Here is a 24696-nt window from a genome sequence, read left to right as displayed (position 1 = left end):
ACTACATTAATAACACTTTGGATGTTCTTCCATTAATCTCTTCTTAATATTTGATTTTTATTTTTAGATGGATGGAATTTTTTCTGCACAGGAACAAGTAGTTATTTTTAAACTCTTACCAGCATACAAAGAAATACATCAAACAAAAGATAAAAAATGCAATCATCACAAAAGAAGTGGACCAAGGACGAAGTTTTAGAAACTTTTGGAGAAGACATTGCTTGTGCTAGCACCGATGAAATTGAACACAGATCAAGACTGATCGATAATGAAATCCACGTTTTTAGGAATGAGAAAAAGCGTATTCAATATGAGGAAAATACAATGAAAGAAAAGATAAAGGAAAATGTAGAAAAGATTAAACTTAACAAACAATTACCATATCTCGTCGCTACTGTGGTAGAGGTAAGTGGATTAACAAGAATCCGGATTAATTAATATTGTTATTGATTTGTTTTCTAGATTTTGGAAACTGATGAAAATGAAGAAATTATACAAGACGGATCGAGTGTTGATCTTGATGAAGAAAGAAAGGGTAAATCAGCAGTCATAAAAACTAGTACAAGACAAACTATTTATTTGCCAGTTATAGGATTGGTTGATTCCGAAGATCTTAAACCAGGTGAATTAGTTGGTGTCAACAAGGATAGTTTCTTAGTATTGGAAAAACTTCCTTCTGAATATGACTCTCGTGTCAAGGCTATGGAAGTTGATGAAAAGCCAAAGGAAGATTATAGTGATATTGGTGGATGTGCTGCCCAAATCAAGGAAATGTATGAAGCTATTGTATTACCTATGAATCAAGCTGATAGATTCACAAAAATTGGTATTTCACCACCAAAAGGAGGTAAGTAATTTTGATTAAGTAATCATTGTTGTTAAAAACTTTGTAGTGTTGCTCTATGGTCCACCAGGTACAGGTAAAACTCTCTTGGCTCGTGCTTGTGCTGCTCAAACTAAAGCTACATTCTTGAAATTGGCTGGTCCTCAATTGGTCCAAATGTTTATCGGAGATGGTGCTAAATTGGTTCGTGATGCTTTTGCATTGGCTAGAGAAAAAGCTCCAGCTATTATCTTTATTGACGAATTGGATGCTATTGGTACAAAGAGATTCGGTTCTGACAAGTCAGGTGACAGAGAAGTACAAAGAACTATGCTTGAATTGTTGAATCAAATGGATGGTTTCTCACAAGATACTCGAGTTAAGGTTATTGCTGCTACTAACCGTATCGATATTTTGGATCCTGCTTTATTGAGATCAGGTCGTATCGATCGTAAGATTGAATTCCCTCTTCCTGACGAAAAGGGACGTGTACAAATTTTGAAGATTCACTCAAAGAGAATGACAGTTCATGAAGATGTTAACTGGGAAGAAATTTCTCGTTGTTGTGAAGACTTTAATGGTGCTCAAATGAAGGCCGTTTGTGTTGAAGCTGGTATGATTGCTTTGAGGAGAGATGCCACCCAAGTTATGCATGAAGATTTTATGGAAGGTGTTGCTGCTGTCCAAGCCAAGAAGAAGGTTGCTTTGAATTATTATGCTTAAATTAAAAAACCATTGTAATTTATATTGTAATTAGGTGTGTCAAATATTTTCACAGTTTCTTTTTGGAATGGTCGAATCAATGTTTAACACTAACGTCAGCAACTTGAAAAATCTGAAAAAATTATCATCATTCAAATTACACACCTATTCTTCTTCATTCTCTCATGACATGACTTCAGTTAATAACAATTCCGAAGAAGATCTTCTCCTCTTGAATTCACCACTCTATACATCTTCATCTCTCAAGAAAAAGACAAAGAAATTACCATCATCACTCTCTCTTCGAATTATTTTACCATTTGCCATCTATTCATTCTTCCGAACCGTACATCCACAACAACCATTCCTTGTTGAATTTTTACTTTCCAAAGGGATTACTTTAAAAGCAGTACTCTTTGACATTTTTCCAATATGGACTTATTCAATGCCAGTTGTGCAATTACTTGTTGGTATCATGTCTGAACAGAAATGGTTGGGCCACAAGTGGATTTTAACATTTGGAATTTTGTGTTTAATTTCAACAATGTTTATTGAATATTTCAGTAGCATAGATTTAGTTTGGATGTTACAGGTTTCAGAGATTGTACTTGCTGTATTATACTCTACTGATCAAACTTATTTGGCATTGATTTATCACTCAAGTGAGCCATCTTCTTATCAATTCTTAGTAAGTTTTCTGGAAATTATTTCAATATTGAGTATAATATAATATTAAATAGACAAGTATGTCAAGAACATGTATCCTATTGGGTCAAGTATTGGGAGCTATCGTTGGTCAAACTCTGTTCTATCTAGGTGTCCCAATTCATGTTTTATATTACATTGGGTTTGCATGTACAATTCCATGTTTGTACACTTCAGTATTTCACTTTCCATCACCAAAGAATTATGTCAGATCCATGTCAGAACAACCAAAAGAATCAAAATTCCACTCTGACGAAAGTAGAACACCTGAGGATGAATTAATTTCAATTGTGGATGAGTTGGGGTTAGAATCTGAACATGAACATTCAAAATGTCATTCAATTGGATTGAAAATCAAAGAATTTTTCATTAATCTCTTCAAAAGAGCTTTCAATTTTGTAATGGAAGTTAAGAAATGCTATACGGATGATTATTCAGTTGTATTTTGGAGTATTTACTGTATTATTGGAATAGCAGTTCACATGTTAGCACTCTCCTATTATCAAGCATTCTTCAAAACACTCAACAAGGACATGACTTTCAATGGTGTTCTTACAGCAGTTGCCTATGCATGTGCAAGTCTCATTACAATGATTCCATCCAGATTAGGAAAATGGATCAAATCATGGAAAGGCAAACTAATGGCAATTAGTTTATGCTTTATTTGTGGATTTTGTCTATTAGTAATGAGTTGGAATGGGAAATGCCCAATATTTCTTGCCTACTTGTTATTTGTCATTTATCATTGCTTATTTGAATTTTTATACGTTTTGGCATTTTCACAAATTGCAAAAGGTCTCAAATTGACCAGATTTGCAGCCATCTTTTCATTCAACTCTGCATTGGCTAATTTATTCCAAGTATTCGTCCAATTTCTAGTTGGAAAAGAAGTTTTAGCTCTGAATGCAATTTACCAATTCAAATCATTTGGATTTATAATGATTGCATTATCTGCCATTTTACTTTTCACACTCTTTTTTAATATTATCAAACAGAAAATTACAGTATGCTTAAAGAGATGAGAATTTCCCCTCATTAAACTTCCTATCGTAACCCCAATTTTCCCTCCAAACTATTCGAAATCTCACACAACCAATCGAAAGAGCAAAGATTCTCAATCTACAGATATTAGGATGAACAATAAATTTCAAGTAACTAAAAAGTACTCTCTAACACCACACCAATTATTATCATTATCATTATGATGATGATAATATTGTTTCGAAAAGTACTCTATTACACACAGATGAACTCTAATTCGCTCTCTCCTTACAACAAACCTAATCGGGAAGCTTTGATGATTGGGAAAGGCGCGCTTTCATACAATCAAAAAAAAATAGATCGATTTGAAGTGCTGCATTGTTGAAGAGGCTTTTTTCAAATTGAAACTTTGTATGCAACACGACAACAACCCATTCATTGGAACTCTTTAAACAATAATTCAGAAATTTTGAAAGTTAACATCATTTTACTATCCATTAGAAGTTTTTTGGATTGGACGACAAGTATTCAGTGACTCAATTGTCCTTTTGAAAAGACCGCTCATTTGATTGTGAAAAGGGACGAAACTACGTAACATTCCACCTCAGCATTTTGTTGTTTCGAATATTTTCGATTGATTCGTGCTGCATTACCTTCGTAAAAAAAAGAACACACAATAATAGATATTGCAGAAGCGAATAATTGGTTGCCTTTCATCATTGTGGATTTTTAAAATCTTTGAATTAATAATATGGCTGCCCAGAGTTTCGAATTAGACATGGAAGAGCCAAAACAAACAACAACAAATGGTACTGTAACCACATCATCTTCTCCTTCTTCTTCATCATCAAATAATGAAGCATCAAATGTTTCCGAATCTGTTACAACAAAGAAGAATGCATCATCATTGGATGCTTCATTACTCAGCCCAACATCAGCCAATGCAACTGTTAGAACTCGAAGGAACAATAATACATCGACAACTAGTGGTAAATCAAGTGTCTTTCAATTAGTTAAATCAAAGGCAACAACTTCATCACTTGCTACATCAAATATTGCATCAAATAATGATACAACAAGTCATACAAATTCAACAACATCAAATAGTAATGTTTTTGATGAGAATAATGGGTTTGAAGTAGTTGATAATCATCGTGATTTGGAAAAAACATTACCTAAAATAGATTTAAACAGAAATTTGGATTTGTTTGGTCAATCGAATTCAACTGCTAGTTCCAGTGGTGTGATTAATAGAAAAGACAATGTTGATGATTCACCAATAGCTAAACCAGCTATGGAAGGAAAAACCAAATTTGCTAACTCAAAATTGGGAAGACTAATTAGAAGATTTATTAATCACATACGAGTATGGACAAGTTCACCAATCATTAAGTATTCTTTGATTATCTTGTTGGTTTTATCACTGATTGCATTGTTGGTCATGTTTGTTGTTCCAATGTTCAATTCGTCATCAGTTAATGTGCCCCCAATTATTAGAAACGAAGGAACACCACAAGAAGGAAAGATAGCGTCACCAGAAGTACAAAAACAGGAGGCACCATCTTCAGGTCCTTCTTTATGGGAAAGGATTACGAGCGTCTTTTCTCGTTCCCAAGGTGGTGATTCTACTGCTTCACAAACAGTTGTACCACCAGCTGAGTTGGTTTTAACACTTTCTCCTGAGAAATATAGGGAAAACTTTGAAAACTATCTGAGTCAATCAAAACCAATTGTTTTGAAGAAGTATAGTAACAAGTGGATTTCCTCCTCAACATGGAAGAAGGAATTTACCTCCAATAAGGAATTCATTAGGAAACTCAACAAGATGAAGAAACAACTTTCAAAATATATCAAAAGGAAAGGAGTATCAATTACATTGGTTAACATGGACAAATTACCTTCCTCAGTTTATAGAGTTCCTTTTACTCCAAACCTGAAGGAACACGAATTCGAATATGATTTCCCAATAAGCTTGGACCAATTTTCAACTTTAAAGACAGTCAACTCAGAAATTTGGTTTGCTAATCCAAAGAAGGATCAATTGATAAGAGTTGGAAGAAAAGAAAATTCTAACAAGTTTACTGTCTGTATGATAGCAGATACATCACAATATTCTCAATTGGTTCAATTAAGTTCACCATCTGGAGAAGATACAGAAACTGAAATCAAAACAAATGATTGTATTTACATCCCTTCAGGATGGAGTTTCAATTTCAATGTCAAAGCCTCTACTAAATTTGTTACTTGGGTCTACGAATAAAAACCTTTCAATTTCATTTGAGAGAAATATTTAATAATATTCCCTAGATTCACTTCTCACAAGTTTTACAACTCTTCCATTTGGTTCAATGTTAAAAAACACTGTAAGCTCATCACAGCTTTGGCGTCCTGAGAGAATTGAGTTTTCATCTTGATAGTACAATGAAAATAGGAATGTTGAAGCAAGGTTCAATCTTGCTTTATGATTTTTTTCAATTTCCAATCCATTTGTAAAAGTTTTGAAGAGTGGTAGCCACTCACAACTTGGTATATCAATATTTGGACCAAATTCAATGCTTGATAATCCCTGAGTTTTTAAGCTATCCAATACCAAACCAGGAGTAATATCTGATGAGCGAATAATTGTATTACGTCCTCTTTCATAAATAATATCATTGGGAAGTATGGTATCCATCACCTCTTTTTCAACTAATGTTTGAAATTTATCTCTGTTATCATTTTGTAAAGTGCACAATAATACAGAAGCAAACGAAATAGGCCTAACAAAATTATGCAAACTAACATTGCTCATCCACGGAAAGACCTTGACTAAATCTTGAGCAATATTTGGAACATAATCACCCAATGTTAACAATTCATACACTAAACAAGTTGTATATATATTGGTTAATTTCTTATTGGACTTTCCTGTTTCCTTCCTCAAATCGTAAGAAAATTCATAATATGAAATAGATTCAGGAAAATTAATTACAAATTTGTTTCCAGTATCTAGAGAAAATGGTGACGTCCAATTCCTGACCAGATTAACATTTCCATAGTGGGATGAGTCAAGAGTTTTGGATCCACTTTGAATCTTCCTAGGAAGTCTAGAAAATTCGTGCTGAGCCAGTTTCATCCAATCTTCTTCACAACACTCAACTGAAGATTTTTTATATTCCTCCATGCATTCATTCAATCCTCCACAATAAATTCGATCAATATGTAAGAAATTAATTAAAACATCTTTCCACATATTTTGTAAACTTTGAATAGCTCCAAACCATGTTGTGTTAATTCTACAAAATCTAAAACGATCATCTATCGGAAGAAATTGAATGATAACTGTGATGAGATCTCCTGATATGCGTTGTTGCATTTTTTGTGTGATAAGAGAAGGTCATGACTATTCTTCAAATCTGAAAAGCTATTTGGTTTCTATCAAATGGAATGATGAGGAATTTAATGTAAAATCTTCAACCACATTGTCAAAAAAGAATTATCATGTATTACTCTGAACTATTCATGGCAGGTTTTTGTTGTTGAATAAACATATCCCTAGTGAGACGATCTCTCATTATTTCAGCATCTTGTGCTTGTTTCTTATTTTGCTTCTTGTCTGCCACAGGTTTTGTTTTAGAAATGAGATCTTGAACCTGAACCAATTCATCCTCCAGTTTCTTAATTTCTTCTTCAATCTTATTCTTCTTCTCAGTATTTTGTGTAATGAGACTGGTCTTGATAGTAGCCATGTATTTTTCTAGTTCATCTTCCTCTTCATCTTCAACTGAAGAATTCTTCTGTTGTTCTAACATTTCAATTTCCTTATCTAATTCTTTTCTTAAACCAACCAATTGAAGCTTGATTTGTTCTTGTTTATCCAATAATCCCTGCATATCAGTAGGTTTAGTATCAATTATTGAAATGGTATTATCTTCTGTCTTTTTAGATGAATTATAAAATTCTCTATCATCAAATTCATACATTTCACTTGTCAATTGATCTTCAATTCTCAGTCTCTTATTTCTATTGTCTTCATTGGCATCATAATCTTCTGGTATTTTATCTTCCACAATTTCTTCACCATCACTATCATAGCTTTTCTTTCTCTTTTCTGCTTTTTTCTTTTTAATTTCCTCCAATTCCAATGATGTTTTCTTTCTCTTCAATTCATCTTCCAATTTTCTTACTGCTTCCTCATCTTCCTCTCCAACACTTAATACATATGATCGTGTACTCATTGCTATCATGAATGAATTTCCAAGCCACAGAGGAATATATTTCCGAGCTTTACATTGATGTTTTTTGTTATTCCAAAATGTTCCATTAGCACTCGCTAAATCATATAAATAAACTCTTCCGTTCTTTGCATGTTGAATAATACAATGCTGTCTAGATATTGTAATATTCTCACAGACAATATGACTTAAATCTTCTTGTTTACCAAACACATAAAAGCCTTGTTTTGAAATGTCGATTGTTTCGGGTTGTAATTCGCCTTCCTTGATCACTTGTAAATGATAGGAATATTTTGGTTTTTCCTCTAATCCTACAGCCCATTCGGGTGCTGTTGTATAACTACTCGGTAGTTGAATTGGAAATTTTAAAGAAGAGGATGAAGGAAGATTCTTGTTGTGTTGTTGATGATGAGAATTTTGTGAGTTTATCATTTTTTTAATTTTTAAAGTTTTTTGAAAAATTTCAAATGAAATGTTTTATTATTTTGATTTTGTCTTACATGTATTAAAATATAAAATTCAATAATATTGAGTGAAAATTTAAAATTACTTTTTTTATCTAATAAATTAAGCTGATTAAGCAAAAACGAAATCATAAAAGGCTTTTTGAGATAATGCTGGATACTTCATTGGGATCATGTGACCAGCTCCCTTAACAGTCTTGAATGTTAAAGTGGTACTTCCTGCACTCCAAATTTGATAGAAACCAGTGACTTGCTTGTTGGTTGACCAAGAAGTGAATGGAGTTTTAATGGAACCATTCATTGTTTTCATTAAGGCATAGATACCGTTTTGAGAACCCAATGAATTAACTGCCAAATCAACATCTCCTGAGACAAAGAGGCCTCTAATACCCTTAGAAAGTAATTCTTGATAGAATGGGATCATTGAAGAATAAGTTCTATTGTAATTTCCATTAACAACATCATTACACATTTGCCATTTGTGACCAGCTGGCATTGAGTTAGCATTCAAAGCAGCCTTAACTTGTGGGAGATTGAACCAATATTCTTGTGGTTTGTAAGCCAAACATGGAGCTGTGAGTGTTAAAAAAATTGATGAAAAATTGTGAGCTATCATGAAAATGTATAATAAAACTTACCACCTGAACCAACTCTTTGACTCAATGTGAAAAGTGGATGAATCTTTGTGTCATATGGTTGCTTCTTAGTCAAAGTCTTGAACCATCCATTTTGCTTTAAAATATCAGTGTTAGAAGTGGCAGCATCGAATGGACCAACATCTCCAACACACTTATCATAGATATCATATGGATTGATACCAACAATTGAGGTATAATAATTAGAAATGACATCAGCACATTCTGGCAATTGTTGATTGGCATAGAAATCACCTCTACACTTGGCCAAACCTTCATCATAAGCAGACTTGGAAATTAAAGAGTGTTGATACATGAATATTGGAATAGAGTTGGTATCTTCACGATCATCCATAATACCATTGGCAACAATGAAACCCTTCAAATTGAATGGATATCCAGAACGTAAAACAGCAACAGCACTTGTTGGACCACTGTATGTAAGTGAAAATTATCATATTCAATTCATTCATTTGAAGGTTGAGTAAAATGATTCATTGGTAAATAGTTCAATTATAATTGATAACTTACTAGTGACCACCATATGATTCAGCAGCAATGTAGAATGGATTCTTAGCAAATTGAGGGAACAATTCAAAGAAGAAAGTATGCAAGAATTTAACAACATCATCAGCAGATTTAACATCATTCCAAACTAAATCCTTTTGAACAGAATATGAGTATCCAACTTCAAATGGTGATTCCAAATAAATCATGTTAACTCTCTTATTCCATGAATATTCATTTTCACGAAGTGTTTGTCCATCATTCAAAAGGAATGGACCATGTTCAGTAACAAAACCATCTATTATTTAATTTAGAATGTTAGTTTTAGAATTTAATCATCATGTTAAAATTCAACAAAATTCAACAAAATTACTTACCCAATGATGAGCATCTATTAAAATAATAATTAAATTATCCAAACTCCATTTCAAATTACTATATAACATACCCAGGACCACCATTCATCCTGTTTATTATTCAAAAGAGTCATTGGATGACAATGAATATATAATGTGAGTTATTGAAAATGCATGATATTGATGCTAATACTTACCACAACACAACAGGATCAGTGCTTGGATTATTTTGTGATTCAACAAACCAGTAGAATAAATTTCTTTGAGCAGTAACATTGACTGGAACAAAACCAGCATACTGAGCAAATTTAATATCGCCAACAAAGCCAGGAACATTTCTCACAGGAGTTGGAGTTAAAGACATTACATTGGCAGTAGCAATGATGAGAATCATTGCCATCACAATGAGAGATGATGAGCGCACCATTCTTGTTGTTGAAATATTTTTTTTGAGTTGTTTGTTAAAGAAACGTGAGAGAAGTTGAAAGGCATGAAATGATGACTCCGAGGAAGTAGGAGTTAAAAATCGGAGGCTAATAAGAGGATTAAGGATAAGATCCTCAGATAATAAGACGACTTAGTCCTTCATATATTCTGAGCTGTTTGTAAGAGGTCAGTAAAAATTGAGAGATACATTTTACAACCGAAGAGATTCGGCAAACCATCTCAATTATTTTCAAACATTATCCAATCATTAATTACTTTAAACATTCCAATCCATTATAACAACAAAAGATTTGAAATATTTGTTGTAGTGAATACATTATTGTAAATGTAATCTTTATACACAATTATATTATTTACAAATAAATTAAAACATGGCAACAATTTGTGGATCCTTTTCACAGGCGGTGAAAATTTCTTCTCTCTATTATAAACTTTAGTTTCATACAATTTCTAATAAAATTACTTACAGTTAACTTTCCGTCATTATTCTTATCGGCAAGACTCAATAAATTATTAATTCTATTTTCAATTTGGTTCTTTACATTTGGATCATTTACATTCATACCTTTGGCCTTGAACATGTTGTGCAAGGACTCACGCATTTCATCAACAGTGACAAATCTATTGAAAATTAAATAATTATTGATTAGTTGACAACTTACCCATCACGATCTTCATCATACATATCAAAAGCAAGATCAATTAATTCCATAGGATTCAATGGTTCAGCTGATGGAGCAGTAATCGATTGGAATAATAAAAATTCCTTGAACTATATAACGACAATTATCATTCACAAATTTTGATAAAATACCTACCGTGACAGTTCCATCATTATTGTTATCCATAGCTCTGAAAAGATAATCAACATCAGTTTGTCCATCCCACTAAATAATAATATCATCAATAAATTATTATTAAACAATAAATATTTTAAAATTTGATCATCAATTACATACATTCGGAAGTGCCAATTGTGCAAACTTTACAAATCCTTCCTTGGTCATATTTCCGTCCTTGTAAAGATCAAACCAAAATTTATGATACTTTTGAATCTCCTTTTGATCGAGTTTTCCTCGAGTCTCCTTACGGAGAGTCTTCATCTCTTCACGTGAAATCTTTCCGCCCATTTTGTATTAAACGTGATGATGCTGGTAACGATAATGATTTTAAGGTTTTTTTAATGTTTTTAATGTTCCCGCCACATTGAAACGTGCAATTAATTGAGAGCCTAAAAAAAACAACAGTCATCTTGTTATTATTACGAATAACTATTTTGTTGATTGGATTGCGTTACTTCACTTCCTTCTTATGTAGAGTCTCTGTGTTTTTCAACATGGTCTGTGGTAAAGTACAACTTTCCTATTACCCACTAAAGTGGTAGGCTCTTTTGTAAATGCGTTCCGAAGTTAAATACCTTTAAAGGCTAGTTGAATGAACACCAGCACATGACCTTATCGACATCATCGTTCACTTGGATTATTATCTCATACAATGTGAATCATCATTGGAGGAAAAGGGCCAATTAAAACAATACTCTAAAAGGTCAACGTTGCATGTAAACAGGAAAGAAACTATTTACGCACAAATAATTCGAATCTAATAGAACATGCAATCATTAAGCCAGCACACGCACTGTGTAAAAAATCAATGAATGAGCAAAGGGTTAAAGTATATTTCCCTCATTCGATCCATCATATCATTTTTCACAACCTTCAACTCTCAGTTTGGAGAAACTTTCGTAAGGGGCGAACCGAATGCGACAATCGAAACCTAGTTTAGAAAAATGAAAAACACGCAAACACAAAATACTTGCTGCAGGAAACAATTTGTTTGATTGTTGTGTGAAAAAGTATTAGATTTTCTTCACAACAAAAAAACACCAACAAACAATATTCAAAACTCAATAACATATGATTGAACTCTTTCAATACTATTACATGCACATGCAAAACAATAATAACAATTTCTTTGACCAGAACACGAACCAAGAAGATATTTCATTCAACAATATTGATTCGATACCATCCGAAAACAATCATAACTCCCAACAAGGCGTTCCTGATGAGTTGTTTCAACAAATACTCGCAACTGTTGCCAATCAAAATAATATGACAACTACTCAACCAGATCAAGTAACCCTTTTCACACTCCAACAATCGTTAATCCATCAACAAACAGAACAAGCAGAACAATACTTTATCTCCTCCTCAATCAACAACAACACATCCACTTCAACTAACCTTGAAGAAAGTGTGAGAGGCAACAATAGGATGTTACTGCCAGATATATCAGAAAATAATCCCAATTTTATTGAAGAATTGAGACAACTATTGGAAGTCAATACTAATATTAATAATAATACCAATTTGAATGACAATGTTTTACTATCAGATTTGGGTAATGACTCTACATGTGATGATGCAGTAAACCAGATACTTCATCAGGCATCAACTAGCACTTCAAATATTAATAATTTAATTATTGAAAGAAATATTGACATGTACAATCATCATCCACATCCTCCATTGCCACCACTTCCACAATCCTATTTAACACAAAATCCTTCAACATGTCCAATAGCAACACAACCAATTCCTACTGGTTATGGATATACAAACTTTCCTCCACCTCCATTATCATATTATCCTCAGCCACCTCCTCCACAATCAACACAACCAAATAATTCGGCAATAGTTTCACCTTCTAGTCAACCAACTTCTCCAACTATGCACGCAAGTTCTCAAGTAATGTCGAGTAGTGCAGTCAATAATAATATTCTTCCTCCATATCCTCCTCATCATCATTATTCAAATAATTATAATACTCATCAATATCCTCCTTATTATCATCATCATGGATATCCAAACTATCCACCACCACATCCACAACATTATCCACCCTATTATCACTCAATTCCATCATCTCCACCCTATCCAATTAATAATTCATATCATCAAAATAATTCAAATTTGGTCAATCATCATCATGATATTAATAATGTTTCTACTTCATCGGATGGATCTGATAAAGCTAAAACTAATGGATTTGTAATTGATGAAAATTATCAACAACTTCCTAAACCTTCAACAACCACAGCAGGAATAACTATTTCACCAATTAATGTAGTTTCCAATAATAATAATATTACTCCAATTTCTACTCCTATTTCCACTCCAACGACTACAACACCAATGACCACAACTAATACTACTACTTATTCCACAACTAATACTAGTAATTCGAATAATGACACTTGTCAAACTAATTCACCAACTATTCTGCAATTTCTTCAAGAACGTGGACAAGTATCATGTACACTGGATGCTCGACAATCACCTCCTCCAGCAATACCACAAACTGCAACAGTAATACCACAAATTTCTAATACTACTCCTATTTCCACACCATCCTCATCACAACCATCAATTCAACCATCAAACATTGTAACAGTCAAGAGTGAGAAGAGAAGTAAATCATCATCATCGAGGAAAAGCAATAGTACAGGAAGTACTCCAACCACTCCAATACACTTCCCAGTACTTAGTACTAATAACACTAATATGGGTTTTTCATCACCTTCCACTCCTTCTGGTTCACCTTTAGTTTCTTCAACAAGTGTTTCGTCTAAAAAACGAAAACAATCAGATGCTTTCCAATCGAATAGTAGTAGTGGATCACCAACAAATATTAGAAAAATTGAGTTTACTCAAGAAACTAATTTTGGAAAGAATCAATCTAAAAAACAAGATGATTTCAAAATTATTAGTTACAATACTTCGAATAAGATGACCAACGTTAAACAACTGGAGAAAGCTCAAATTCTTCTTGAAGAAGCTCCAAATAGCTCTGAATATTTAACTATTCAGAATGTTGCGGATGGAATAGTTTATGATAAGTATGTGGAGGCCATTAAGGTAGATTTGATTATACCTGAATTTGAATCATCGCCAAAACTAAGCCCAAATAGTAAGGATCAAGAGGTTTACACATTGAAATTTGATTTGATCAAATTAAAGAAAGGCCAAGAAAAATTGCAGTATCTAAAGAACTTGAAAAAGGTTCAAGTCAAGAATGAATACAAACAAAGGATTATTGAAGAGGTTTGGCTCGGTTTCTCCTCTCAAAAGGAAGGGAAATTCAAAATCAGAACAACACTTTGTAGGGGAACGCAGGAAATTAGTGTAATTGATAGTAATTTCTTCACAACAATTTCTGGAAATGGATTGAACAAGAGACTGGCTAAAAAACAGGAAAATAAAGAATAATATATTCTTTTGACATGTTTATTCCAATATCATATTATGTAAAGATCTAATATTGCATATATGATCAATATGATCCTTAACTTTTAATCTCCAATGTATTGGTTAACTGTACTTTGGTTAAAAGTTTGGAATATCCAATCCCCAAATAGCAGGTACAAGCACGCTGATAATCAACCAATATAATATTGTAAGGGGAACCCCTGCCTTCACAAAATCTACAAATTTGTAATTTCCAACACCCATCACTAACATATTTCCAGAAAATCCTAAAGGAAATGTAAATACTGATTGAGATGCATAAATGACGCACATTACAAAACATCTAGCATTCAATCCATATGATTGAGCAATAGCTACAGCTATTGGGATACATATTGCCACCACAGCACTACTTGTAATTACATTTGCTACCACTAAGGTAATTGCAGTTATGAAAGCAGGTAATAAAATATGTGGCACATTTGCAAGTTTCAATACTTGAGTAATTCCTTGACCAACTCCACTCTGAGTGATAGCACTTCCAATTCCAAAAGATGCTCCAACAAGTGCTACAAGAGCCCAATCAATGCTTTCAATGGCATCTGTGGGAGAAATCAAGCCAAACATAATGACAACACAAAATGTCACTAAACTACATTGAACCATTGAATATCCAGCAATCGTACAGGCAATCATTGCTGAAAAGAATAAGAAAATCCAATGTTCCCACCACCATAGACGATAGACCTTATTTGTGAATGGAATTCTGAGTTGGAATGGTCTTTGATTGAATTGATTATCTTGTGGTGAAACTTCAGAGAATCTTGATATCATGTAGAATTCTCTTGTGGAATTATGATAATTCATATAAAATCTCGTTTTACCTAATAAGAGAATGGTATCACCTGTGTACACTTGAAAATTTCTCAAACCTTGATCCGAGCTTTCTGATGGTTTCTCGTCATAAAACATATTTCTAATAGCCAATACTGTTACCTGATATCTTTTCTCAAAGAATTCATAATTCTCCCCTACACACGGGTTCGATGAACCAATAACCACCTCAAAGAACTCAAGCTGACTCAGGTCTGCACTTTTATCTTCTTTCTGGTCTTGTTCTTTTGTTGGATTTTGAGAGTTTTCATTGGTTGGATGATTTTTCTTAAGATTGGAATGCAACCTGGCAACAATATCATTTTGACCTCCAACAACTGGAGAATCAATTCTATTGCTACCATTTGGGATTAACTCATCTTGGGAGGAGCTGCTCATTAAGGAGAGTTGAGATGGAGAATTTTTCATCACTGTTTCCTCTTCTGTTGTTGAGTTGAAGGTTGTTACTCGGTCAGTATTTTGTTTAGGCGAACTTTCTTCTTCGTAATCCTCAATTTCTAATACCATGGCTTGAAGTTTCAAAATAGATTTGGCGTTTCCTTTGAATATTAAAATGTCATCTTTTTCAATAAGGAAATCTTCAGGAACTGGTTTGATTCTTTTGGTTTCATCTGTATCCTTAATTATCGTATGCTTTACATGTTCGATTTTTTTCATGTCAATTTCTATTGATCCACTGTCTGAGCTTGTTGGAGATTCATCACCATTATTTGGAGTTTCATTAGTATGTTCAGAGTTGGATACTTGAATATTATCTGTTGAAGTTTCTGGTTTGATTTGAGAAATAGTTTCTTCTGCTTTCTTTTCACATTTTCTAATAACTTCGACAAGCTCAATGCTATCCAAATCTAACGTTTTCAGAATTTTTGCTTCATTTTTTCCCAACAAGTTACTGTACAGCATAAATGGCTTTGTATGAGGATCTTGGGATGATAATTCATTCATTCTTACAACAGCTATAAACTCTTCAAATCTGGTTTTTGAATTGTGAAGTATTTTACCAGCTTTTTTAGCAAAATTAATGGTGGTTCTTTTCATTTTTTTTGATTCACCTCTAATTTCATCTGGAACAATCCACAAGCCATATGTAATGAGATAGAGTATTGTTACAACACACAAAATACTTCCCAGATAGAAAAACTCATAAAATGTCAATGCATCATAGCCATATGTTGAAAATATTCCGCTCGCCACAATGTTTGATGAATTTCCAATCGATGTTAAAAATCCACTCCCAGAAGTAATGAAGGAAAGTGCCATGAGAAACTTTGAAGGGGAAACATTATGTTGCCTGGCCCATTCCATAACTATAGGTAAACCCAATACCACAACCGGTGTATTATTCACAAAAGCTCCAATCAATGAAAAAACCAAACACATTCTCAATGTAGGTATCAACAATGATAAGTGTTGAAGAAGCTTGCTGCTTTTCATATTTTTGAATTGGATGGGAGAACCAAATAAAAATTTGGAAAATTTCAACACCAAAGAATTCTGAGTGAGAGGTTTTACAATGGGAAACAATAGACCAATTACAAGTGTACCACTATTAGCGAACCCTGCAAGTGTTTGATCAAGTGTCAGAATACCTGCCAAATTGAAGATGACAACAATCACAATAATAACAATATAAGGCCTCCAAACTGAGAAGATCAATAGAGCTAGCATTAAAAGGAGAAAAACAACTACAAACCACAGTTTCCATGAGTTCCAAGCAAATGCTATCACAGGCGAGGTTGAAGAACAAATATTAGTAACTGGATCTGAAGAAGTTTTGATTGGTGAAGCCTGAGTAATAGAAGAATTCAATAGTAAGAGTGATGAATAGGAATAGTCACCCTGTTTGACTTCATTCAATAATTTGTTAGTGTAGTATTCAACTGTAAAAGTTTCATTGATGGCCACCAATGATGATAATTCCATTCGTAGTTGAGTGATGTTCAATTGTAAAGTAAACCATTGCATGTAATACTTGTTTTTGTATAATTCTGGAATGTCGATAACATCAGTAGCACTAGATATTTCCTTAATATTTAAGTTTAAACAGAGTTTTTCAAAGCTCAAATCAAGACCATCTTCATTCCTTTTCACTTTGTAATCAAAATACTCTGAAGAAGGCAAGAATAAATTGTTTCCACTATTGCCCAATAAGTTCTTATGAATTAATCGAAAATGTGCAAAGACCAATGTCTCATTCAAAGTGTCGAATTGTGGCATGGGATACACTGAAGGATTAACCACCTCCCATGCTAGAGTATTCTTTGTAGAAGAGAAGGTAAAGGTCATGAAACCAATCTTTTCCGTCTTGTTGACAAATTGAGAGTCGATATGATTCCACACGAGCTGACTATTTGTGAATTGAGTGGAGAACTGATAGGCATAGAGGCCTTCTTTGAGAAAGAGAGTAAGAAACAACAATATCACAAGCACAACATGATGTGAAACCTGTCTGAGTGTCGTGTGCGAAGCGAGCACCATATCTTTCATGCATGCCATTCGGATTCAAATTGTTTTTTTGTGGTTGCCTAGACCAAAACTAAACTAGCCCTCGTAATAATTTGTTAGAAATTCTTGCTTTAGAAATACCTCTTGAATATGTAATAATTGAAAAATGCGTACAAAAAAACCATGGAAATTCATTGGTAAGACTTGGAACACTCGAATAAATTTCACATAGTAAGTGAACCGATGCTAGTTTGTCATCCCTTCCTAAGGAGTAACAATAGTCAAATATTGTTGTTTGAATTTGGATTCAGTTGGACAAGTAGTGACTTGAAACTCTTCAATAGTAAGTGTTATTGTGGCTAATGCTTCTAAATATGGAATCTTTCAAAAGATCAACGAAACACAGTAGGTTGTGACATTAATTGTTTTCGAAGTCGTTACCTGATAAGATTCAAGAATTTACGAATGGATATTCTGTATTGCATTCTGTAACCATCAAATATAATTGTGCTGATTGTAATCTTGATTAATTTGGAAAAATAGTTCTAATAGCCCTGTAGTACGCACAATCTACATGTTACTACTGTAATCCATTGAAAATCATATTGGGTTGGATTATCAAAGAGTATTAAGAGTATAATTTCTGTAGCTCCCTTATTAGAGTGGGTACTTAGTGAATGAATTCCAGTTTAAATAGGTTAGTTTAGGAATTAAATCCTCTAGACCTTTATTATTAAATCACTAAAGGTCTTTTCATTTTCACCATTGTATAATGATAAATGAAGTGCTAAATTAGATTGGAACTTGGTATTGATGGTTTCATTCCTTAATAATATACAAGTCATAGTATTATTTTCGCTGCCAGTAATTGTTGAGGAATATCTGTGAGAATCATAACAATAATTATGAGCAGTATGGTAAATATTATCTCCTTCTCTGGAAAATTGTGTCAATAAAATGCTTGTTTCGTTGTTAGCTATAGCGAATAAACTATTAGAATTAGATCCAACATTTAAATATTGAGAAAACATGTCATGAGATGGCGGAATTGAGTATTTCCTTACATGCTTTTGACTTCCTCCACTTATATAAACAGATCCTGATTTGCCCAATAGAATAGCTCCATAATAGTGACAAGCAACATCAATGAATGGATCTTTTGCAGCGTATTCATTAAACAATTTTGATGGTTGTAATTGGAAAACAGAAGATGTTGAGCTTAGTCCTCTAAGAAACTTCAATATTATATAGTAATAAAAAAATACTTACAATTCATTACTAGAGTTGTAACCAGTTACGTATACTAACCCTTCCTTAGTAATAACAACAATATTGTGATCTCCACATGCTGTTTTAGTAAAGAACAAGTTTGGGTCTTGTTTATGAATTGGATGAACATCAAGTTTTTCAGTCTTATTGTCTTTTACATCAAATCCTAATTCACCAAATCCATTAGAACCACATATCATCAATCTTCCATGATTTGTTAATAAAATACTCGTATATGCCGCACAACTCATGTAAACAACATATTCATTGATATCTAAACATTTCTCAACATCTTGCATATGGAGAAATTCTAGCATGCCAGGATCAGATAAATCAAGTGAGAAAGTTTTAGTTTCACCCCCAAATAATTCAGCACTTCCATGTAAACGAAATCCAATTACTGATGATTTCTTTGGAACTGTATAGGAATGTCCATTAGGTAATCGATGAACAGTATATCCATGAGGATTGTATGCCACACAATTTCCTGTATTTTGATCTATCGGATCAGTCAGAAACATAACATGTCCATATGACGATGCAACAAAATAAACCTTCATTCTATTTTCTAATTTATGACACATTGATCTTGTGATCCAATAAATTTGATGATCGGAACGAGTAATAGCAAAGGTTCGATCTCTCCTCGCAAGAAAATGAGAAAATTCAACCTCATGTTGCTCATTTCTCCATCCTTTAATTTTATCTAGTAGAATTTTACCCTCCGATTTGCTTTGGTCGTAGGCTACAAGTGGACTCTCTGTTTGTTGGCAGCATTGAAAATGAATTTGCATTTTTTTTAAAATAATTTTTAAATTTCATTATTAATGCAGCGTTACAATGAAAGCAAGTTCACTCAGCACTAATATTAAGGCAAATTGCTATCAAGGTAATTTTTACAATATTTTACTATCTAAAATGGATAAAAGAATTTAGTTTCGATTTATATTTTTTTTAAAAAAAATGAAGGAAATTACTTTTCGGAATGTTGCTGCAGCTCAATTTTTTTCTGATGATGTGTGTTGTGAGATAATATCTTTTATTGATGATGGTAAATTCATCTTGCTGAATTGTTGTTTAATTTCTAAACAATGGTTAAGAATTATTGGAATGTATTCGAAACTTTTAATTGAATTTAATGATCGAATTACCAAACTAAAGTCATTGATGGAAAGTAAATACTTAGATCGTATTTATGAGATTAAAGTTGGTTATGGGGTTTTAAATCAATATAAATTCTTGGTAGTTCTTGGGAAAATGTCACAATTAACAAAATTGTACATTTCTTCCAATTTTATTGACGATAAAGCAGCAAAATATTTGAGTGAATTGAAACAATTAACTGAACTTGATATTAGTAGTAATAGTATTGGAATTAATGGAGTTTATATTATTAGTCAACTTAGTCATTTGACTTTTCTTGACATTGGTTATAATTATATTGGAGTGGAGGGAGCAAAGTTAATTGGTCAACTGAAAAAATTAAGAGAATTAAAAGTTGTTTTCTGTGGAATTGGAAAAGAGGGCTCTAAATTTATTGGAGAACTATCTGAATTAAGAAAATTAGCTATTACAAAAAACTATATCGGAATAGAAGGAGCTCAGTTCATCAGTCAATTAAAACAATTAAGTGAGCTGAACATTAGCGAAAATGAAATTGGTAATGAAGGAGCCAAATATATTAGTGAAATGAAACAATTGCGTATTCTGCATGTTAGCTCGAATTATATAACGGATGAAGGTGCCAAAGCAATCAGTCAACTAGAAAATTTAACTGAGCTTTGTATTAGAAATAATCACTTTCTGGAAAATGAAGGCGTTCAACACCTAATTAACATGAAAAAACTGAAAATCTTAATAATACAAAATGAATAAAGATCAACATTATCTTTGAATTCCCAACCAACAACAAGGAAATGTGATTTTTCACGTTCCACAAAAAGATTTGTTTTGAAAAAAATATTTTTGGGCTTGAAGAACAGAAATTTTAGGCTTTTTCAAAATTAAACAAAATGTCTCAATTCCGTTCTGAAGCACAAACACACATTCCGAATTATGATCCTAAAAAGCAGTACATGATGGATGTCCTCTACAACAAAGCCTTTATTGTTTACATGCTCAAGGGAGATTCAGTTGTTGAAAAATGGTCGAGAGAAATCAAAGTAGATTTTCCATTCAAGAATCAATTATTATCTGTTTATGAAGTCATTTCGGATAATTTTAATCCAGATAACTTGGGTGCAAGAGTCTATTTAGATGATCACAAATATCATTATATTTACAGAGGAAATTGTGAAGTGGATAGGAGTGAGAGGCTGCTTGAATATCATGTTGAAAGATCGACAGACTTGGAAAGAATGTGGGTGAAGAGAACATGTTTGAAGAGTTGGTGTAAATTACTTTATTCTCATTGTTGGGAGTTTGATGAAAGAGTTGATTTGTATCATGTTTTTGAACAGAAATTCTATTATGATGTTGATATTTCTTATGAAAAGAAGAAATTACACGGTCATCAAGGTTTCAAATATAGTATTGGAGAATTTGTCAACCTTGTCGAAGATATTCCAAATACAAATATTGTTGACCAAGTCAAAACTGTACTTGCAAGAATACCTTTACCAGTTTCGAATCAATCTGCTTCTTCATCAAATACTACAGTAGTGAAAACTGTGGTTGCTAATTTGAGTTCCACTACAGCCCCAAAGCCTATTGGAAAGGAGAAGAAACGCACTACAAAACCACATGTAAAAGATACGAAAGAGACAGCATGGGCAGCTGATAAGGAGATTCAACAACCAGATCAATCAACTACTAATTTTACAGAACTGGACTTGGTTGCCGCATTGGAAAATAATACTTTCAAATGTAAAGAAATAATTCCTCATATTTGTAACGACGATGATTTGATGATTCGCTTGATTTCAACCATTACCATGGAGGATCCTGTAACTGTGAATGGGATTGTACTGAAACACAGGGAGAAATCAGCCCCACCCTCCGAGAATGCAGCCACTCTCCTTGTTGCTAAAGCAATTCTGAAAGGAGATATTGATATAATTAAGGTATTCTTTAAGCTGTTTGATTCTGGTAATTTTGATTTGTGTAAACAGCTTATTACTTGTCTTGGAAGATTCGAAGCATTTAAAAGTACCCTTTGCTTAGAGAAACAAAAGATTTCAATCGAGGATCAATACAATCACATCAATAAGATATTCACCGATTGTATTAGGTCAGTATTAGCATGCGAAGACAAAATGGTGGATGACGAAAATTCCAGAGTTAGGAAATTCAGAGAATTATTCAAGCTTTCAGATGTTCAATCCATCATTAATGATAGAAATGATCGTGCCCATTCGTATATTAAGCAAGAAAGGATACCAAGAGCTCTCAAGGATAGAATTCAATGTTTAGAGGAAGCAAAATCAGCTCATAAGAAACTATGCAAGAAGAAATCCAATGAAAAAACTCAACTCATTGATTCATTGATCCAAAACGCAATCAAAGAACTAAGCTTATTAGAAGTCAAATTCAATCACATTTATAATTTCAAGACCTCCATTGAATAATTCCACTCGATGGTGCTACTACATTGTTCCATCATTTAATCAAGTCGACCTTTCAAACTATTAATAAACAATCATGTGTACGAATGCAATCAACATTACAACAAAAAAATGTTACAACACAATTCCACAATTTCCTCTGTGAGTGAAGAAGAACAACAGCTGCAACAGAAAAAACTTAGCATTGAAGAAGAACTTCTTGAGAGTATTCTTCTCCCTCTCGAATATCCTGATGCAAAAGTTTGGAATGAAATATTAATTCACGGATGTCCAGGAGTGGTAAGCAAATATCACGATCATTTGGAGAGTAATATTAAATTTAATATTTTGATTTGATCGGAAAAGGGTAAAACCTATTTAACTAAGAAAATACTCACCGATGAAAGGATAAAAGCAGAAGTAATCTACACTCAAGATCATGATTTTAAACGTTCAATGCAAGAAGTATTTGAAAAAGCAAAACTTAGTCAACCAAGTATTATAGTAATCGATGATTTGGAATTTTGTGATTGGAATAGTAATTCAGAGAAGGAAATTTCAGTTTTGAAAGAATTTCTCCAATCCATGTATGATCGTGAGAGTAGGGTAATTGTTTTGGTTATAAGCTCAACACCTTGGAATATTAATCCAGCTGTGAGGAAAATATTTAAGAGGAGATTTCACATTCCTCTTCCAGATAAGGAGAAAAGGATTGAGATATTGAGAGATGCATTTAGAAATAGTTCAATACAAGATGATGAAATTGAGGAGATTTCCACAAAATGTGATGGATATTCATATGCGGATTTAATGTGTGTAGTAAGGGATTCACAGATGAACATTATTAGAAATGCCTTAATGGCTACCAATAATAGTTTCAATATTAGTCTTAATGCCCTATCACAACCAACGAAAAGTGATGTTATCAAATCTCTTCAAACAATTAAATCTTCTGTTACAATTCAAGAAGAAGCAAAACATTTACAATTTCAACAAGATTTTTATCCTGGATCATCTGCTCAATTTCACGAATACATTAAGTTTTCCATTTAAATTATCATTATTATTTTGATGTCAGGCTCCATTTTTACTGTTACCATCAGACTAGACAACATACAATCATTAATGTTATGTTGGTCCAAACAATCTTGATTTTGTTAGACAAAACAGCAAACCAAAATTATTTATTTTAAATTGGTCCATCTGTTTTTTGTTTTGTGGGGAGCGATTTCCTCATTTTAGATCGACAAAATAAAGGACCGTCCTGACACTAGGGACAACATACAATCGAACTTCATGCAATTTTATTCAACAAAATCACATTCAAAGTCGATATCCGCTGCTTAATATCCAACCATATTGATTTGGTTGCAATTTATCAAGTCGTATAAACAATAATCTACAATATTGAAAGCCTCAACAATCCATTCCAATACAGTTCCTTAAAAAACTATCCGTTACAGTGGATTTTACTGTAAACGAAGATGCGACCAAACAAGCACCAATCAAAAGGACCACTGTTTTCAAAAAAAACTCCTCACAGGATTAAGTACGATCTTCCTTAATACCAACCAACAACAACATGATTCAATTGCTAAGGTTTTGCGCGCTGCTAGTAGTTTTCCTCTTACTAGCCAATATAACACTTACTCTTCAACAAACAACAGGTGGATTGAGGGATTATTTAGCTTCTTTACAAAAGGAAAGAGATGCTGTGGCATGCACCAAAACCAAGTTAGAGAATACTATTAACTTGTTAAACAGCACCTTCTTTACTAGTAATTCTTCATCAGCACCATCTTTAAAGACCATTATTGATTTGAGAAGCAAGCAATTGTCCAAAGTTGCTTCAGCAATAGCCTTATTAGATGCTGAAATTCGTGTCATTAATTCCCAGTGTTCCACTTACAATGGTTCTGATTGTAATACATGCCAAGATGGTTTTACCAATTATCCTAACTGTGTCCCAGTATGTTTTGGATTGGCTGCTAATAATGCTTCGGTTTGCTCTGGACACGGTTCATGTATTGCTCCTAATAATTGCACTTGTACAAAACCATATATTGGAGCCTCTTGTTCCTCCTTTTTCACAGCACCAATGACTCCATATCTTGCCCATGCTTACTATTTCAATAATACTTTCGCTGATAGTGCTGGTTCTCTCCACTTGATTAACAATCCAAATCAAGGTGCTTCTTCAAATCCAGTCTTTTCCAATGATTCACCATTCCCAGGTGGTAAATCAGTTTATTTCGATGGAAAGAAGAATGGTCTCGCTTCTACTGTGACAGTCAATCTTACAGTTTCCAACAGCTTTTCATTGTGGCTTAAGAGCCCTTATGGAGGTGTTGCAATGGCTTTCAGTACTAATGGTAATTACATTTTCTTCAACGTTGCTTCTGCCAAAGGGTTTAGTTTTTATGATGACAAGTTTACTACACCTTTTGTAACTGATGAACCCTATT

The 24696-nt window shown here is 33.2% G+C and overlaps 11 protein-coding genes across 11 annotated transcripts in view; 6 read left to right on the top strand and 5 right to left on the bottom strand.

Moving 5' to 3' along the window:
* Positions 1 to 151: 151 nt before the first annotated feature.
* Positions 152 to 1576, top strand: NAEGRDRAFT_59859 (uncharacterized protein). Its single transcript, XM_002669688.1, has 3 exons — positions 152 to 405; positions 463 to 847; positions 894 to 1576. Exons 1-3 carry the CDS (start codon positions 157 to 159, stop codon positions 1544 to 1546), a joined length of 1287 nt encoding a protein of 428 aa, XP_002669734.1. The 5' UTR covers positions 152 to 156; the 3' UTR covers positions 1547 to 1576.
* Positions 1577 to 3885: 2309 nt separating this feature from the next.
* Positions 3886 to 5491, top strand: NAEGRDRAFT_82048 (uncharacterized protein). Its single transcript, XM_002669687.1, has one exon. It carries the CDS (start codon positions 3963 to 3965, stop codon positions 5469 to 5471), a length of 1509 nt encoding a protein of 502 aa, XP_002669733.1. The 5' UTR covers positions 3886 to 3962; the 3' UTR covers positions 5472 to 5491.
* Positions 5492 to 6696: 1205 nt separating this feature from the next.
* NAEGRDRAFT_75294 (uncharacterized protein) lies at positions 6697 to 7857 on the bottom strand (the record flags this gene model as incomplete). The annotated part of the gene is made up of 1 exon (XM_002669634.1): positions 6697 to 7857. The coding sequence occupies one exon, from the start codon at positions 7855 to 7857 to the stop codon at positions 6697 to 6699; it is 1161 nt and encodes a 386-aa protein (XP_002669680.1).
* Positions 7858 to 7959: 102 nt separating this feature from the next.
* Positions 7960 to 9827, bottom strand: NAEGRDRAFT_82047 (serine carboxypeptidase family protein). The gene is made up of 6 exons (XM_002669633.1): positions 9585 to 9827; positions 9480 to 9497; positions 9409 to 9422; positions 9056 to 9329; positions 8528 to 8958; positions 7960 to 8462 (listed from the first exon to the last, which is right to left on the bottom strand). The coding sequence occupies exons 1-6, from the start codon at positions 9812 to 9814 to the stop codon at positions 8002 to 8004; spliced, it is 1428 nt and encodes a 475-aa protein (XP_002669679.1). The 5' UTR covers positions 9815 to 9827; the 3' UTR covers positions 7960 to 8001.
* Positions 9828 to 10198: 371 nt separating this feature from the next.
* NAEGRDRAFT_75292 (uncharacterized protein) lies at positions 10199 to 10964 on the bottom strand (the record flags this gene model as incomplete). Its single annotated transcript, XM_002669632.1, has 5 exons — positions 10199 to 10255; positions 10302 to 10455; positions 10497 to 10606; positions 10653 to 10721; positions 10794 to 10964. 5 exons carry the CDS (start codon positions 10962 to 10964, stop codon positions 10199 to 10201), a joined length of 561 nt encoding a protein of 186 aa, XP_002669678.1.
* Positions 10965 to 11780: 816 nt separating this feature from the next.
* NAEGRDRAFT_54007 (uncharacterized protein) lies at positions 11781 to 14102 on the top strand (the record flags this gene model as incomplete). The annotated part of the gene is made up of 1 exon (XM_002669686.1): positions 11781 to 14102. The coding sequence occupies one exon, from the start codon at positions 11781 to 11783 to the stop codon at positions 14100 to 14102; it is 2322 nt and encodes a 773-aa protein (XP_002669732.1).
* A 117-nt stretch (positions 14103 to 14219) lies between these two features.
* On the bottom strand, positions 14220 to 16013 carry NAEGRDRAFT_75290 (uncharacterized protein; the record flags this gene model as incomplete). Its single annotated transcript, XM_002669631.1, has 1 exon — positions 14220 to 16013. One exon carries the CDS (start codon positions 16011 to 16013, stop codon positions 14220 to 14222), a length of 1794 nt encoding a protein of 597 aa, XP_002669677.1.
* A 2126-nt stretch (positions 16014 to 18139) lies between these two features.
* NAEGRDRAFT_75289 (uncharacterized protein) lies at positions 18140 to 19483 on the bottom strand (the record flags this gene model as incomplete). The annotated part of the gene is made up of 2 exons (XM_002669630.1): positions 18140 to 18647; positions 18690 to 19483. The coding sequence occupies 2 exons, from the start codon at positions 19481 to 19483 to the stop codon at positions 18140 to 18142; spliced, it is 1302 nt and encodes a 433-aa protein (XP_002669676.1).
* Positions 19484 to 20701: 1218 nt separating this feature from the next.
* On the top strand, positions 20702 to 22255 carry NAEGRDRAFT_54005 (uncharacterized protein; the record flags this gene model as incomplete). The annotated part of the gene is made up of 1 exon (XM_002669685.1): positions 20702 to 22255. One exon carries the CDS (start codon positions 20702 to 20704, stop codon positions 22253 to 22255), a length of 1554 nt encoding a protein of 517 aa, XP_002669731.1.
* A 432-nt stretch (positions 22256 to 22687) lies between these two features.
* Positions 22688 to 23284, top strand: NAEGRDRAFT_75287 (uncharacterized protein; the record flags this gene model as incomplete). The annotated part of the gene is made up of 1 exon (XM_002669684.1): positions 22688 to 23284. The coding sequence occupies one exon, from the start codon at positions 22688 to 22690 to the stop codon at positions 23282 to 23284; it is 597 nt and encodes a 198-aa protein (XP_002669730.1).
* Positions 23285 to 23813: 529 nt separating this feature from the next.
* NAEGRDRAFT_75286 (uncharacterized protein) overlaps positions 23814 to 24696 on the top strand; it is a gene marked incomplete at both ends in the record, with an annotated part of 4777 nt that continues 3894 nt past the window's right edge. Inside the window, one exon of the mRNA XM_002669683.1 lies at positions 23814 to 24661. Within this exon, the coding sequence (XP_002669729.1) occupies positions 23814 to 24661 (848 nt within the window). The remainder of the gene's footprint in view (positions 24662 to 24696) is intronic.

This window comes from Naegleria gruberi (genome assembly GCF_000004985.1).
Source record: "Naegleria gruberi genomic scaffold NAEGRscaffold_79, whole genome shotgun sequence".
Lineage (NCBI taxonomy): Eukaryota > Heterolobosea > Eutetramitea > Acrasida > Naegleriidae > Naegleria > Naegleria gruberi.
The sequence above is the reverse complement of the archived record's forward strand: the minus strand, read 5'-3'. Positions and strand labels throughout refer to the sequence as shown.